Source organism: Papio anubis, chromosome 8 (genome assembly GCF_008728515.1).
Source record: "Papio anubis isolate 15944 chromosome 8, Panubis1.0, whole genome shotgun sequence".
Taxonomy (NCBI): domain Eukaryota; kingdom Metazoa; phylum Chordata; class Mammalia; order Primates; family Cercopithecidae; genus Papio; species Papio anubis.
Window position 1 is genome coordinate 104,772,688 of NC_044983.1, and position 18,455 is coordinate 104,791,142.

At 36.4% G+C, this 18,455-nt stretch overlaps 1 protein-coding gene across 1 annotated transcript in view; it reads left to right on the forward strand.

Moving 5' to 3' along the window:
• The window catches only part of PKHD1L1 (PKHD1 like 1), a 191,211-nt gene that overhangs the window by 87,884 nt on the left and 84,872 nt on the right, over window positions 1-18,455 (forward strand). The window contains 7 exon segments of the mRNA XM_031669316.1: window positions 173-252; window positions 723-852; window positions 2,219-2,348; window positions 5,591-5,832; window positions 8,100-8,236; window positions 10,568-11,597; window positions 12,910-13,101. Of these exon segments, the coding sequence (XP_031525176.1) occupies window positions 173-252; window positions 723-852; window positions 2,219-2,348; window positions 5,591-5,832; window positions 8,100-8,236; window positions 10,568-11,597; window positions 12,910-13,101 (1,941 nt within the window).

Genomic DNA, 18,455 nt, shown 5'->3' on the forward strand with positions numbered 1-18,455 from the left:
AGAACTGAAGTGAAGTTACATGCATAACAATAGCAGAACTTGAATGAGGAATTAAAGTTTAATTTACTGTATAATTTAATAATTATTATGTTAAATTGTAATGAGTAATTTAATAGGTAACTTTTAACAAGACTTTTCCTTGTGATGTATTTTAAAATTCTATGATTCATAGGTGGAACTCTAATATTTGATGAAGCTGACATTGAACTCCAGGCAGAAAATATTCTAATTACAGATGGAGGCATTCTTCAGGTATTCAAAAGAACATAATACATGTTCATTTTTAACCTTTCTCCATTCCTTTTTTAAAATACTATGTGTAAAATGGATAGTTAATTATACCAACCTCTCCTAAGTTTATTTTTGTTTAGGTCTCTGTTTTTGGTATAAAATCCTTCATGTAGGGATAAAAGTTTCCCAGAATATTGTGTTTTTAATGGGAAGATAGTAGTGTATTCCCATAGAGCAGAATTTAAAATAGAACAGGAAAGAATTAACTCTTAGATGTGGCTAAAGTCAATCAGTATACCTTTCAAAGGTCTGGCATAGTGTATTTGGCTCACTAGAAAATTAAAGTTTTATCTTTCCAAAGAAAGATATGAACAACTGAGCAATTAATTCTCAAAAGAGAAGAGAAGATAGAAAAGAACAACTTTTGTGTAATTAGAATTGTGGATTTGGGGTTTTAATTTTCTGAATAGCATTTGTGACATCTTTTGCAGATTGGGACAGAGACATCCCCATTCCAACACAAGGCTGTCATTACCTTGCATGGGCACCTGCGATCTCCTGAGCTTCCTGTCTATGGTGCCAAAACACTGGCTGTGCGGGAGGGAATCCTGGATCTGCACGGTACTGTGGCCAAGTGGCTAAGGGAGTTGGTAGAGAAAGACTCACCAGGACACCAGGGATAATTATCCTGTGATAATTATAATTTATCCTGTGGCAAAGTAAAAGTGTGTTAGGCTTCTCATGTCTTTAGATATCCCCTATTAACCCCTTCCTTCTTTCCCACATCCAAGCAAGGCTGGCCCAGACATCAAGACTCAGAACCAGGCCAAGCGTGGTGGCTCATAACTGTAATCCCAGCACTTGGGGAGGCCAAAGCAGGTGGATCACCTAAGACCAGGAGTTCCATACCAGCCTGGCCAACATGGCAAAACCCTGTCTCTACTAAAAATACAAAATTTAACCAGGCATGGTGGTGCATACCTGTAAGTCCAGCTACTTAGGAGGCTGAAGCAGGAGAATCACTTGAACCCAGGAGGCGGTGGCTGCAGTGAGCCAAGATCGCACCACTGTACTCCAGGCTGGGTGACAGAGTGAGACTCTGTCTCTGTCTCAACCAAGGTCACACTTGGGAAAGTCTTTCTGGGCCTTTTCTACATTCCTCCTCTTCCCCCTTTCTATAGGCCTCCAGGCTCTTCTCATTTCATTTTACAGTAACTGTAGTACCTGTCTGTGATTGCCTGTTTACTTTATTTATTTATCTATATAAAAAGACTAAGTCTAGAAGCAGAAGAATGTAATTTCTTATATTTGTATCTGAAAATGGGGTCTCTCTGAAATATAACAAGAAATTTATAGTTGTAGATTTCTATAACTATATCCTAGAACACTGTCAGCAACCAAAAATGATTTTGATCATGTTTGAGGTACCAGGGCAACATACTATTTAAAGAAAGCATGGTGTGAATCTTTTTTATATTGAAGTCTTCTACATTGCAATAATCTATCCCTTTTATGAATTTAGAATACCATAAACATGATACCTTATTATCATAAAAGTCCTACATGGGGCTCACTATGTATACTACGTAATTTCTTAGAAAAGTCTACATTTGACTCCAGATTATTAGTTTAACAAATTCCTATCAATAATGACAAAGACAATAGACTTCTGCTTTTTGTCAATATTATCACACCCATTTACATTGTGTCCCTGTGAAAAAAAAAAGATGGTTATAAATAGGGTATATCATTGCAGAAGAATGTTTTTGAAAAGTTTTATAGTCATATGCATGTTATTACAAACACAATTGTTACTTTTATAAAGCAAGCATTCTACATATTTCTTCTTGGAGAAATGTATGAAATGCTAAGGCAAAATGAACCTTTCCAACACTGATTCAATTTAGGAAAAGATTAAAATGCATAAAGTTCTCAATAACCAATCAAACACATGTAAAGAAATACTCAGTGTGTACGTTGGTTCTAGGTGTGCCTGTTCCTGTGATCTGGACTCGCTTGGCTCATACTGCAAAGGCAGGGGAAAGAATTTTAATTTTACAAGAAGCAGTAACATGGAAGCCAGGAGATAACATTGTAATTGCAAGCACAGGACACAGGTATGATGTCTTCTGGGCTTAATGATATGTATTTAGAAAAGAAATTTTTACACTGTATAAAGAGGGACAATTCAGATGGTGCATGACTATTTGGTTTAAACTTGAAAACTCTAATAAAGAAACATGAACAGCCAAATACAGATTTGCCAAGTGTTAACATTAGGTTGATCCCATTTGTATTGCATTATAATTGATAGATTTACAATAAGAAAAAATATAAATTTGAACTTATGAAATAACTATGTCCTAGTAAAATGTATGTTTTACATGGTTTGGCTCCCATGTAAGAATCTGTTTGGAAAAAAGAAGCGTTTGACTACTAAAAGTAATTTGAAAATATCTTAGAGTTTTAAATACATACCTTAATGAATGCAAAAATGTAAATGAGCTTCTTAGTGTGAGTCACTAAAGAACACGTTTGAAAGCAGCCAGTGAACTCTCTTATCTTATAGCCTTAGCAGTGGCTCCCATGGAGCAAAATTGTCAGTAATGACTAAATAAAAGAGAAGAAATCATTATATGAAAAGTGATGATTCACATAACCTTTTAGGTGCCTGTTATTTTAAAACTGAAACTATGACCCTTAATTTCTGTTTAATTACATATTTTAGCAAATAAGACATAAAAGACAGAAAGTAACATAATACCACCAAGTATCATGGGGGTAGGGGCAAGAGAAGCATTATTTTCGCTTTATTGTTCAAATTATAGATAATAGTGAAATTGAATATGGTTGTGATTATTAGGAAACAAACAGTGATTTATGATAAGAAACAGCTAAATTTTATTAAGGCCATGATTCAGCTTAAATTTAAAATTCAAAATGGCATTTTGAGTTTGCCGTATTCCATATTAAAAATAGACTTGCAGTTATTAGGAAGAGTTAAATATATACTTAGCTTTAGTGCTCATTTTGTTCTGCCCTTGGAAGAAATTTTAATTATATAAAGGCAAAATAAAAAAGCAGGAAAATGACAGGGTTTACTAACAGAATAGAAAATCTTCATTTATGGTTTTTTGTATGAAATGAAAGGGTAGCTTTAGGGTTTAGAATGGGGCTATTTAATTTTCAGAAACAAGAATTAAGGAGTTTCCCACCAAATCTAATTGTTCACTGTGTCCTTGATAAATCCTATTTGATAGTTTGCAAAGACAGTGGTTAAGAAAATGCCCTCAAAAGTCAGTGGTTAAGAAAATGCCTTCAAAAGTCAGTTTGTCTGTGTCTAGCTCCCAGCAATACCACTTACTAGTTCTGTAGTTATATTATTTTACCTTTCTGTGCTTCAGTAAAATTGGAATGTTATTAGTAAGGATTACATTAGTTAATAAGTGTAAAGCAGTAAAAGCAGAACTTGGCTCAAACTAAGTGCTTGTTACACTTAGTGTTGTTATATTACAACAAAGGAAGGAAAGATGTGTTTAGGTACATACAATATATGAAAATGCTTTTCAGAACTTCTTTTCTAAAGAAATCATTGTATCATCCGAATTCAGGAAAATTCAAGAGAGGCTAATCTAAAGCCTTTTTGCATACCACCTCTGAGATCTTGTACCACTGGTTCACCCTTATCTCTAAGCATCCTTAATCTCCACCTCTCCCTGCCCCTCCCCTACAATTCCTTCCCTGCATCTTTTGCAATGATTCTTGTCCCCATCCACCCATTATCTTGATAAACAGCTTTGTTTTCCTGTCTCCTGTAGCATCTTTCTTTTTTTTAATCCTTTATTTTAGAGTTGTAAACTGCTTATATATTATATGCTCATTTCTTCTATTTTATCCTTACTATCCTTTGTTTTCTTTCTTTAAACCCCTGCATTCTAGTTTTCTTCTTCACAAATCTTTTTCATGACCTTGTAATTATCATCGTTCATTATTTCCTTTGCATCACCAAGTTCTTTTGGTCTGCTCTTGGCATGTCCCTCATCAGCTTTCTCTGCTCTCAGTTTGATTTAGGTTCTCAGCCTCTCACACCTGGAATATTACATCACCTTCCTTTTTGGGCTCCATTTCACTTTGTTACCCCCACGAATTCATTCTGCATTAATTTGTTCAATCAATCAAAACCTGTTATTGAGTTGTGACAGGTGCTGTACTAAGTGCTCAGCATATAAAATGATTTCAATGGGTCTCATTCCTAGAAGAGCAGACAAGTCAGCGGAAGGGACAGAAAGATAGATATCTCATAGGACTGCAGCGTGGTTGCTCTGAGCATTAACGGAGCATTATGCAGAGTGTATTGAGAATGCAGAAGTAGGGTTGGGAAAGTTGAGAGAGCTGCTTTGAATCTATTTCACATATGGCACTGTCATTCGAACTGCCATTTAAAGGAGGGAAAGGATTTGCCAAGGGAGAGAAGGGTCAAAAGAAAATGTTGGGAAAACACAGAGGTAACTCCCTTAGGCTTACCTTTGTTAACAGCAGCAATCACACTTTAGTAGATAATATATTATACAATCAAGCACTGACACACTTGTCTCCTTAAAATCAGGGAAATTTTCCACTTGGCATCCCCAGTGCCTAGTTCCATGCCTAAAATGCAGGTTAGACCCTCAATAAATGTTTGTTGGATGACTAAATGCATGAATGTATACATTATAGAATTGGCAAATTCTTTCTGCTGTGACTGGAATTTGGGGTATATTTGGAGGAATGGTAAAAATGAGATCTAAACTTCAACTCAATCATTTCTTTTCCCTGTTCAGGAACCTTCAGTGACTCCCCTTTGTAAAGGTTCTCAACTTGTGCATGACGGACATTTTGGACCAGATCACCTTTGTTATGTTGGGGAAATCCTGTGTATCATGGGATGCTTAGAAACACCCCTGCCTCTACCTACTAGATGCCAGTAGCAGCCCCCAATTGTAATAACCAAAAATGTCTTCAGGCATTGCTAAATGTCCCCTGGGAGGAATAAAATCATCCTCAACTGAGAACCACTGAGTATGATCCTCCACATTATAAATGAATAGTTTTCCAAATACTTTTAATAAGCTAATCCAGTTCTAGGAACGAATGTAGAACTTGAAAAATATTTAATTGAATTGAAAATATTTGTAAAACTTAGTTAATAAAGCAAGAATAAAATATTTTATTCTAATTTCTGTTCAGAATATTATATGACATAAGAATAGTTTCCTGTTTTTTCAAAGCAGCATTTAAAATGAATAAAGCAAATATACCAAAACAATATGTTATGTCAATTAATATTAATTTTGAACATGTTTTGTTAAAATTTTTACAGACACAGTCAAGGAGAGAATGAAAAAAGGACCATTGCGGCTGTATCTGCTGATGGCATAAACATAACACTAAGTAATCCACTAAATTACACACACTTAGGAATTACGGTCACACTCCCTGATGGAACTCTGTTTGAAGCAAGAGCAGAAGTTGGAATTCTTACAAGAAATATTTTAATAAGAGGATCTGATAATGTTGAGTGGAATGACAAAATTCCAGCATGTCCTGATGGGTTTGACACAGGTAATTTTAGCAGCTCTCGTGGTTGGTATAATCATGCCATATAGTTCTAAAATTTAATGGTATATGTTGAAATACATTATTTCAATGTATTTCATTGTAAATATCATTAAATATAATTTAGTGATATTAATCTTATTATAAGATACCTTTAAATATCTTGTAAATATAATTAAATATGGAAATTTGAAAATGCTGATAGTATTTGTGAGTAACATGAAGATATTTGAATATATTGAAGAAAAGTGGTTAATGCTGACACTATAATGGGAGAAATAAGTGCACTTGGTTTCTGTTGATAAATTCTCTTCCTATACTTGTGATTCATTATTATGTTTAGATTAGACCCTGATGATTAGTTTTACGTATTGCCAGCAAGAAACTGCGTTATTTAGATTTACTCAGAAAATATGGAGAACTGTATTTGATAGTGATACAAAGATTCCGTTTAGCAAATCTTTGATTCATCAGGACTTTTTCAATTTTCCAGAATTTGCAGTTTATCAGAACAGTGTGAGAGTAGATATACTGTAGAAAGATATTTTAATTAATTCCTAGACTGATGATGGATAGACAGACAAATGGATAGATGGAATGATGGGGGGGAAAAATCTATAGATATATAGATCTGAGCCAGTGGGGGTAGGCTAAGTCAGAGTTTTTCAAAGTCAGCACTGTTGGTACTTTGGCTCAGATAATTCTTTGCTGTGGGGCACCGTCCTGTCCATCACAGAATGTTTAACAGCACACTTGGCATCTACCAACTAAATTCTAGTAGCCTCCTCCAACAACTGTGACACCCAAAAGCATTTGCAGACTTTGCAAAAATGTTCCCTGGGGGCAAAATTGGCCTCAGTTAAGAACCACTGGACTAGGTTATGCTCTATTTATCAACAAGCCCAAAATGTCAGTGATTTAAAATATAAAAGTCTATTTCATGGCCGGGCGCGGTGGCTCACGCCTGCAGTCCCAGCACTTTGGGAGGCCCAGGAGGGCGGATCACGAGGTCAGGAGATTGTGACCATCCTGGCTAACGCGGTGAAACCCCGTCTCTACTAAAAAATACAAAAAAATTAGCCAGGTGCGGTGGCGGGCACCTGTAGTCCCAGCTACTTGGGAGACTGAGGCAGGAGAATGGCGTGAACCCAGGAGGCGGAGCTTGCAGTGAGCCGAGATCGCACCATTGCACTCCAGCCTGGGCGACAGAGCGAGACTACATCTCAAAAAAAAGAAAAAAAAAAAAAGTTTATTTCTCATTCATACTACATGTGTCCCATATGGGTCAACAGGTGGGCTCTTCTCATTATAATTGCCTTGAGATCCAGGCTTATGAAGGATCTATCTCAGCATGGGCTTCTGTGATCTCTGAGGCAGGAGAGGAGATTGCTGAAGCGTAAAGCACTAGCAACTAATTGCTTTGGTCTCAAAGTGATAGGTGTTTCTTATACTCAAGGGTCATTGGTCAGAACTGATTCCATGGCTGTGTCTAACTTGAAGAGAGTGAGTTAGTGCAAACCCCATATACCCAGAAATAGAAGGGAAATGGATATTGGTGAATTTTAATGATGTTTATCACAGCTCTCATATCTATAGCAGGAAGCATAATGCATCTTACAAGTTCTCTTTTAAATATTTGAAGTAATCATTGATATCATTACAATACTATAAGTAGTTGAATAATAACTGATGCAGCTTAAATAATAGCCTTTTCTTCAAAAAGAAGTATAAGACAAAGCTCATGGGATTTGATGTCAAGTGAGCCACGTTCTCATTCCAGTTCATCTGCATCAAGTCTCACAATGTACATGAAACCCAGTTTCATCCTGTTTAAATTAAGAACACTTTCTGTTCTATTTACTATGGTTGTAAAAAGTAAGTGACATAATGCATATTCTCATGTTCTACAAATGTAAAATTGCATTGATTATGTTAATCCTCAAATCTTGGGGAAGGCTTCAGAAATAATAAAACTGAATCCCATTATCAATATTCCCTTGATCATTCAAATATTTGTTTAGTATCTTCTCTGAAAAATACTGTGTAAGTACTTTAGGGAATACAAAGTTGAACAAGACAAGGTACTTACCTATCTTGCTATCTGAAAGAGGAAATGATGTGAATACAAATAACTATGTTCTAGGATGAGGTTGAGATTATAAGTGAATCAAATGATACAACTACTTATGAGAAATTCAAATTGAGGATTCAAATCCTCAATATAGGAGGATTCTGACATGTTTTTTAATGATGCTTTAAAAACTGTTTTAAAGGAGAATTTGCTACACAGACCTGTCTCCAAGGAAAGTTTGGAGAAGAAATAGGAAGTGACCAATTTGGAGGCTGTATTATGTTTCATGCTCCTGTACCTGGTGCTAACATGGTAACTGGGAGAATAGAATATGTAGAGGTGAGAGGCATTATTACTAAATCACAGTGGTTTTCTCAAGGTTATCCATACGATAAATATGTATTGAGCTCCTGCTGTTTGTCAATGCTACTTAGAATCTGATAGGGGAGACAGATACATAAGTAAACAATTTTAATATACCCATTTGATCATACCAAAATTTTGTTTCTCAAATTTTCTCACACCCCAAATCAAATTCATCAGCAATTCTATCTTCTCTACCCACAAAATGCTGTATCCAGAATCCAGTCTCTTTCCATACCTCCACCTGACCCTGAGCCTGAGCCACTATCTCCTCCCACCTGGACTGCTGTGATTTTCTCCTACCTGGTCTTCCTGCTCCCACCTTGCTCTAATAGAGTCTCCACACTTCAGTCAAAGTAAAATTTTAAAACCATAAATCATATCTTGTTACACCCCTCTTCAGAATCCTTCAGTGGCTTCATAGTATACGTAAAACAACAGGTCTAAGTCCATCCCATAGGAACCATGTGATCTGACCCAGAGATGCCCTCTGATTTATCTTCTACGACCCTATGCCTTTCTTGTGCCATGCTAGTAATAGAGGACCCCTTATGTGATCATGTCAAGCACATTCCTATCTCAGGTCCTTCATAGTTGCTTTTCATTATTTGTTTATCTATTTATTTATTTTTGAGACGGAGTCTCACTCTATTGCCAGGCTGGAGTGCAGTGGCACGATCTCGGCTCACTGCAACCTCCACCTCCCGGGTTCAAGTGATTCTCCTGCCTCAGCCTCCCAAGTAGCTGGGACTACAGGTGTGCACCACCACACCCAGCTAATTTTTGTAGTTGTAGTAGAGACAGGGTTTCACCATGTTGGCCAGAATGGTCTTGATCTCCTGACCTTGTGATCTGCCTGCCTCGGCCTCCCAAAGTGCTAGGATTACAGGCGTGAGCCACCATGCCCAGCCTGTACTTGCTTTTCATTCTGCTTGGAATCCTCCTCCACCAAATACTTGCATGGCTTATACCCCTATTTCAGTCAGATCTTTTGACGAGTGTAATCACTCCAGAGAGGACTTTCCTCACCACTTTTATTTAAAATTGCCACCCAAACTCCTATTTACTTTATTTATACATAACTCCTAACAGGATATCTATTTTTATTTATTTTCAATCTCTTCCTCTAGAACATAAGCTCTATTATTTTACAGATGTTGTCTTTATGGTTCTCTGCTGATTCCCTGGAACAATGCATGGCATATAGTAGATTCTCAGTTGATTATAAATTAAACAAATACTTAAATATGCATATTATTGCTATGACATTAGAAACTCCCATGTATCTTATTTATATTCAGGCTGTATAATCAGGGTTTGGCATAGTTTTTATCATGTATTCAGTAGAAGGAAGGAAGGGAGGGAGGAAGGGATAATAAAATCCATAAATCCGTTAAACCGGGCACACTGCGACTGCATTGATGGTGACATAGTCAGCACCTCCATTTTGTAAACTTCCCTCCTCCTGAGATATGTTACATGTGACATCTGAGATATGGACTAAGTGAGATTGCTAGTTTGATCTGAATATCGAATATTAATAATGGTTAATTTTTAGTTTTAGATGGACAACAAAAATAGTGGACCTAATGTTTTATTTCATTACCCCATGAGATTATATGACACACCTGTGCATGCTCACACGCATGCACGCATGCACGTATACATGCACACAGACACACTGGTATCCTCTGTATTAAATTATTAAATCATAGACCATTTGAAAGAATGCACAGCCCCGTGATTAAGAGCACCAGCTCTAGAGTTAGACCAACTTGGGTTTAAATGGAACTTCGTAACCATAAACAAGATACTCAGCCTTTCTAAACTTCCATTTATTAATCTGTAAAATGAAGTCAATGGTAAGTGCCTACTTTAGGGGATTATGGCAAAGACTAGGATCATGCATGCAAAGGAGCACAACATCTGGCACACATAAAACATTCAAGAAATGTTTCTTATTATTCCATAAGAAGCAAAGTAAAGTAAAAGAGAAAAAGAAGTCTGTCAAGATGTTTTATTTTCTGAAACACAGAAGTTTACTAATATACCAAGGTAAAAAGCAGAAGAGTCAAAGATGGCTTTTTATATTCTTTCATTCATTTTGTAGTAAGTGTGGTCTGTTATACATTGTATAAAACATGGTGGGTTGGAGGTTCAATGACATTTTCAAACAATAAACATGAAAACTTTAGAAGAAATAAATGTATTAATAATAACATAAAATTTGAGATTTTTTTGAAACAAGAAAATACAAGCTCAACATCTGAGCTATTACTAAATAACTGTGATTTCTGGGCTTAACAGGTATTCCATGCTGGCCAGGCTTTCCGGTTGGGGCGATATCCAATACATTGGCACCTGCTTGGAGATTTACAGTTTAAATCTTACGTAAGAGGCTGTGCAATTCACCAGGCCTATAACAGAGCTGTTACTATCCATAACACACACCATCTTCTGGTTGAGAGGAATATTATATATGATATTAAGGGAGGAGCATTTTTTATAGAAGACGGTATTGAACATGGCAATATCCTCCAGTATAACTTGGCAGTATTTGTACAGCAAAGTACCAGTCTACTGAATGATGATGTGACCCCGGCTGCGTTTTGGGTCACCAACCCAAACAATACCATACAACACAATGCTGTTGCTGGCGGCACTCACTTTGGCTTTTGGTACCGGATGAACAACCACCCTGATGGGCCATCCTATGACAGAAACATTTGTCAAAAAAGAGTTCCCCTTGGCAAATTTTTTAACAATACCGTCCATTCTCAAGGTTGGTTTGGAATGTGGATCTTTGAGGAATATTTCCCCATGCAAACAGGATCTTGTACGTCTACCGTGCCTGTGCCTGCAATATTTAACTCACTTACTACTTGGAATTGTCAAAAAGGAGCTGAATGGGTCAATGGAGGTGCCCTTCAGTTCCATAACTTTGTGATGGTGAATAACTATGAGGCTGGAATCGAGACTAAGAGGATCCTGGCTCCTTATGTTGGAGGGTGGGGAGAAACCAATGGAGCAGTGATTAAAAATGCCAAAATAGTTGGCCACCTTGATGAACTGGGAATGGGGTCTGCATTTTGCACAACAAAAGGCCTGGTTCTCCCATTTAGTGAAGGCTTGACTGTATCTTCTGTGCACTTTATGAACTTTGACCGTCCCAACTGTGTAGCTTTGGGAGTGACATCCATCTCTGGAGTTTGTAATGACAGATGTGGGGGTTGGAGTGCAAAGTTTGTTGACATCCAGTATTTTCACACACCAAACAAGGCCGGCTTTCGCTGGGAACATGAAATGGTATTGATTGATGTTGATGGCTCACTTACAGGTAATGTTACTTTTTAATTCGTGATAAAAATCCATTGGAAATACATTAGCACAGAGTTAATTTGTTAAAGCAGACTTAGGTGCATTACAGATCTTACCTAATATCAAACTTTACTAATAATTTAAATGACAGAGGCAAGCACCAGGCACAGATGAGACATTCTTTAATGGAAGAGCCCCGAGCTGTCAGAGGCAGCCTCCAAATATGTCCTTTTTCTCCTGCATTGGCACAATTGATTTTAAATTAACAGAAAATTTGGGGCAATATTCATGGAAACATTGTTCACAAAGGGAAACCATTTCACTTTTAGAATGCCTCCATTTTATACTCAGTTAAGTTGCACAGAAAAGAAACTGCTTACATCACTACACTAATTCTCCAGCCAGTCATGCTCCAGAAACATATAAATTGCAGGCTTATTTACAAAAGCAATGTAGACAGACTGGATCTATCCTTGTGAAAATACTTTTAAGAGAAGAAATAAGTCACAAACCTGCTGTGAACCCTTTTCTTCCAATCTAAATCCTAAATTTTTAATTTATTCAAAGAATACCAAAAGAGAACAAAATTCTATATACATTGTAGGTTAAATTTTTTTCAGCATTTCAAGTTCGGAGTAGGTCACATTTTGAATATTTTGTAAATATTCATGATTTCTAGAATTTAGCATTTTTACAAATTGTAAATGATAAAAATCTGTCTAAATAAGATAGCAAGGCTATGTGCCTCATACTCTGTGAGTCAATCGACAGGTAAACCTATAGACAGTAATGATTTACTTTTGAAAGACTCTGAAGGATGAAAGAAGATTCATCTCAAAATTCAAATGCAAAACTTAAGTTTTCATCCACAGTCGTTAATTGTGACTTTAAAGAGGGAGAATGTTTGGATGCCTTTGGTATATGAAGCTTTGTGTAATGTTTATTGATTTGCTTAATTCAGTTTAGGTTTTGAACATTAATTGGTAGTCTACCAGTTTCGAGTAAAGGCTTTATAGTCATAACACCTGGATTTATATCCTCCGTGTCCTTGAATAGGCTACTCATCCCAATTCCCATTTCCAACTTTGACTCTCATGGGTGCTTCACACCCTGTGTTTCAGCTAAATCCACAATAACATTCCTAACCAAAGAGGCACTGCAATGCTTCTATATGAGATCCTCTTGCCCCATGCAAACAAACAAACAAACAAAAAATTACCCAGACCTTTAGATTGTATTAGTGGTACTATGGGTCACAATTCTGTATATTGTAGACCTTTTTTATGTTTCTTAATGTGAAATAAAAAACATTTTGTTTGTTTGTTTCCCAGGGCACAAAGGACATACCATCATTCCACACAGCTCATTGCTAGACCCTTCTCATTGTACTCAGGAAGCTGAGTGGAGCATCGGGTTCCCTGGATCAGTCTGTGATGCTTCAGTCAGCTTTCACCGTTTAGCGTTCAACCAGCCTTCTCCAGTATCTCTGCTTGAAAAGGATGTGGTTCTTTCAGACTCTTTCGGTAAGTGGAATATATTAGTTTAAACAACTTATTTAAATATATCTTCCTAAACTTTTGTCATCATCTTCTTGCATTGTTACTTGGTTGTTCAAATACTGCAGAAAGTATAATATTTATATTAGAGTCCAAGCAGGAAACAAATAGTACTCTCAAAGTAGGTGTTTGAGAAGCATTTTATAAATGCAGAGGCTAGCACAGTATTCTGCTTATCAAGAAACCTCCAGACAATATTATGATAGAGAGAAAGGAATGTTGGCATAGCCCTTGGAGCAAGTAAAAATGTAGCAGTGTTTCTGCCACTCAAGGCAGATGTTTTCGATTGTCCTTGCTGATTGAGATGGGATGGGGGAGCATTTTCTAGGTTAATAGCTGCCTACCAGGTGCCAGGGATTGTGGATTTACTGATTTGTTCCAGTAAAGGTACAATACCTGTAACACCAGATATGCTTGACATCATTACCTGACTATGTTGCATTAATTTACTGTCATTGTTCATAATTCATCTGGCCAAACCAGCCAAACAAGCAAGCTAACTAAATGGGGATGTGGTGAAAATCCTGAATCTCACATTTCTTAATTCTTCAATCATGGCACTAATCTCTGCATTTCCCCACTACCCCCACCCCACCAGCAACTCGAGGATTTAAACTTGCTTTTATTTAATTAAGGGGGTGGCAAACATGGTTCCTAGAGTATAGGGTATCCACATAGTTCCTACTACTATATTTGACCCTGCTCCATTAGTTGGGGAACCAGTTTGGGAATTCTTCCAGTTACTAACTGTGTCTAGTGTCACTCTACCTGACCTAACCCACCCTGACTGGCTCAGATCTATATCTCTATCTCTTTATCATTCCATCCATCATCTCTCTAGAAATTATTAGTTAAAATATCTATTTATAATGAATCCACTCTCACAATATACACTGTTCTGAGGGACTGTAGATTCTGAAAAATGGAAAAAGCATTGATGAATCAATGATTTGCTAAACAAAATCTTAATATCATCATCAAATATGTTTTTTTACATTTTCTGGGTAAATCTAAATGTTGCAATTTCTTGACAGCAATATGGAAAACTGTAATCATCAAGGTGTAAACACATTATAAGGAATCATAAGTATAGAAAAAGAGTTTAATAACAGAATCCAAGTGCACTTATTTTTCTCTTATAGTGTCAATATTTACCATTTCCCATCAGTATTGCAAATACTTTCATGTTACTTTAAAATGCTATCAATATTGTTGATTTTTTCCTATTTAATGATATTTACAAAGTAGAGACTTGCCATTTAAAAATTTTAAACCATGTATCTCAATATAAACCAATTAAGATTTGAAAATGTTTAGCATAGTTATACCAGCCACATGATAGCTGCTAAAATTACTTATGTCAAACCCATCAGGACATGCTGGAATTTTGTTATTACGCTCCATGTTGTCAGCTTCTCTTATTAAGATATTTCTTAGAAGAATTTCAACTTCTGTCCTCATTTCAAACGAATGCAGTCTTTTAGATTTTATATATGATTCAGGAAGGCAGGTATTTCTGAATTTATGACATAATAGCTTTCTTGTCAAGTCTCTCTGTGCCCTTTAAGAATTAAGATTTTTTATTTAGTTACTAAACTGTGAATACCTAGAGGGTAAGATCTACAAACTTATCTTTCTGACACCACAAGACTCATCACAGAACATTGCAAATACTAAGTACTCAGCAAGTGTTGAATTAAATGGAATTAGTTGCAATACTCAGACCAGATTGCAAATACTCAAACCAGATTTTATATATCTGTTTCCACTGTACATTCTGGAACTGGAGAAATAACCATAACATGTACCCATGACCCTACTGGACTCACTGTGAGACTAAGTGAAGATTCATCCATCACTTGCCCTTGATAAGCCCCTACTCTGGCTGGTGGGCCATGTTAGCATGTTGGCATTGGTGACTTCGAGGATTATTAGCATCAGTTTAGAGCTAGGATCTAATAATATGGAAGGTCTGGTTATTTTTCTTTCCTTAGTATAATTGGTCACAGATCTCTTTCACTCAGTGGTGAGGCTTTTGGTCTGTGAATTGGCTTGGATCTAGAAAATAGGTCAGAAGCAGTGAATTTCTACCTAGGTAATTTGAGTTAGACTTCTGCCATCTAAGACCTCTATTAGTTTTCTTCCTATATGCACACCAAATATCACCTTAATGTGCTACTCTCTATTTAATCTTTGGAATCTCAAGATCAACCAATCAGTTATCACAGATTCCTGCAGGTCAGAACACTCTGATTAATCCTCTGCCCAGTGACTATTGTGCTAATTAAATCCACCTTTATATCTAACGGTTAAGCACTGACTCCTGCCACTTTTAGATTCCGTTATTCCTACCGGGATCAAAAAACACAATCCCATGGCACCATCCCCTACCAGCACTTCTGGCATTGAGAAAACAGCTACAATAGAACTCTTCAAAGGGCTAGTAAGGGGAAAATGCTATTGCCATTGCTGGCCCTGAAAAGATGAAGGGAAGGTACAGTTACATGGACCCAGAAACAGAGCTGTATGAAGGCTGCCTGAAAGAAGCTGTGCCCCTTGGTTGAGAGATACAAGAGCCCATCAAGATCCCCCTACATTCCCTAAGGGTGAGAGTCAGGGCAATAAATACCTCTCTTTCACCTTTCTCCTTCCCTTTCTTCTCTTTACTGTGTTTCCTACTGTCCAAAGCCAACCAGAAGCCAGAAGGCAAAGGAGCAGGTTAGAAAAGGGTGAAAAGTGGATCTACAGGAGAAAACATAAGTGTGCAGCGCCACTTCCATCACTCATTATGATGATATAAATTATTACATTTAATTTTAAAACATTTTTTCTAGTTTTTTTCCCCCTGTGAATTAAAAGGATCATGTACCTGCTATCTGAGTAATAGCTATACCCACTGTCACAGTGCCTTAATAATATAAACCCAGAAACCATGGCTTTTCTTCTGATAAATAGATGTCCAGAATGGAATGATGTTACTTAAACTTTTAAAGTCTGTGGTACAATAAAATATTTTAAACAAAATATCTACAAATGTTTCTTCCAAATAAAAACTGAAATAAAAGGTAACCGAAACATCAAAAGCAAATGAAGTTATTTTATCTAATGAAGTGATGTTTTAGTATTTCCCATTGCTGTATCATAGAATAGTTTTTTATTTAATCATCCTTTTACATACTTTATGGCATACCTGTGAGTAAACTGAACATTAGTATTTTATTAAAACATGATTTACGATACACTTTTACAGAAACGCAGAGATGTGCAACCTTCCTAAGTAAATTATTTTAAATATACAACATAATAAAGTATATATTCCTTTATTAATTTTTAAGCACTAATATTCAAATATCTAAGCTTTCAAATCTCTAAGCTTTCTTTATATGGTCATTTTTAGTGGCGGTGAGGATTTTCAAAAGGAGCTTTTGTTTGCTTATTTGTTCATATTCTGGTTTTTTGATTCAGGAAATCTGGTTATTTCTGAATTTATAAGATTATAGCTTTCTTGTCAAGTTTCTCTGCACCCTTTGGTCTATTCTCTTCAAGAATTAAGATTTTTTATTTAGTTACTAAATTGTACTACCTAGAAGTCAAGATCTACAAACTTACCTTTCTGACACCACAAGGCTCAACACAGAACATTGCAAATAGTAACTACTCAGCAAGTGTTGAATTAAATGGAATTAGTTGCAATACTTAGACCAGATTGCAAATTAGAGAAAACACTATACCAGGCATTTTACTTCTGTGTGTGAAAAAAAAAAAAAATCAACTGTATAGTAAAGTACACTTGGCTACTTTGGTCTCCATTAAAGTCAAACAAAATTATTTACTTCTACAATTTAAAAACAGAAAAAGATAACTTGTCCTGATTGTATGTGTATGCTAAGTGAAACAAAAGTTTAAAAGTATACTAGGTTAGTGGGAAGTAAGGGGTCGCTATAACTTTATATATGTCCTTATATATCTTTATCAAAGCATCTCATGCATGATAGTGTATCTTCATGTAAATATATGTATAAAGTTATACCAGATGGCAAATTAACTTGAGACGCTAACTCTTAATGATCCTATTTTTAGAAAATAAAAACTTCAAAGAGTTTATATTTCAGTCCAAGACACTTAAAACAGACATACTTGAAACGAGTGCAGCTTAAAAAATTAGGAAAAACACAACTTACAAAAGTGGAAATTTGTTTCACTTAAAAACTGAATTATTAAGAAATGTCAGGTTAAAATGCAATCCCAAGCATCAGAAAACTTCACTGGAGGCTGGGTGCAGTGGCTCATGCCTGTAATACTAGCACTTTGGGAGGCCAGGGTGGGCAGATTACTTGAGGTCAGGAGTTCGAAACTAGCCTGGCCAACATGGTGAAACCCTGTCTCTACTAAAAATACCAGAAAAATTAGCCAGGTGTAGTGGCGCATGCCTATAATCCCAGCTACTCAGGAGGCTGAGGCAGGAGAATTGCTTGAATCCAGGAGGTGGAGGTTGCAGTGAGCCGAGATCATACCACTGGACTTTAGCCTGGGTGACAGATCAAGACTCCATCTCAAGAAAAAAAAAAAAAAGAAAGAAAAAAGAAAGAAAACATCAGTGGAATTTAGTTCTGCAAATCCAAGAGCAAATTCTAGAGATTTTGGATGATTTTAATCAGCTCTTCTATGTTAACCATTCACAACAGACTATCTCAAAATTCAATAGCTTAAGCCTACAATCGTTTATTCTTAGATGTCCAGAGGCTAGGTTGATTGATCTAGGCTGGGCTCTACTGGGAGGCTCTGCTTCAGTATGAGACTTTGCTTCTTGCCAAGGGCTGAGCTCAGGTAACTCCACATGTACTCGTTCCAGGTGTCAGGCAAAGGGAGAGCAGTTACCTGGGGGAGGCTCAAGAAGTCAAGCCTCACAGAGCAAGCACTTTTCAAGCATTTGCTAGTGTCAGTTCCACTAATGTCCCATTGGCCAAGATCAACGAAGCAGGGAAGTCTACTTTGCCCTCAAGGAGAAGAGAGGAGTGGATATTTGTTGAACAATAATCCATTGGATTATTGCTGGACAATAATCCAATAATTATGACTAATCCAACTATAGTCATAGTTCTTTTCATACTTTTCAGGATTTTTTGGTAGTGAAAGTTTTTGGTGCCTCTGCTCGTGAATCTTTTAAAATTAATACTAACTCATAAAGCATAGAAATTCATGAATTTGTTCTCTCATGACATTGGAATTTTGTTTGGTTTTACTTTGAAAAGTAAATGAATGACAGATTATTTTATAATCTTGCTTCTAGCTTCTTCCTCCTAAATTTTTTTTTTTTTTTT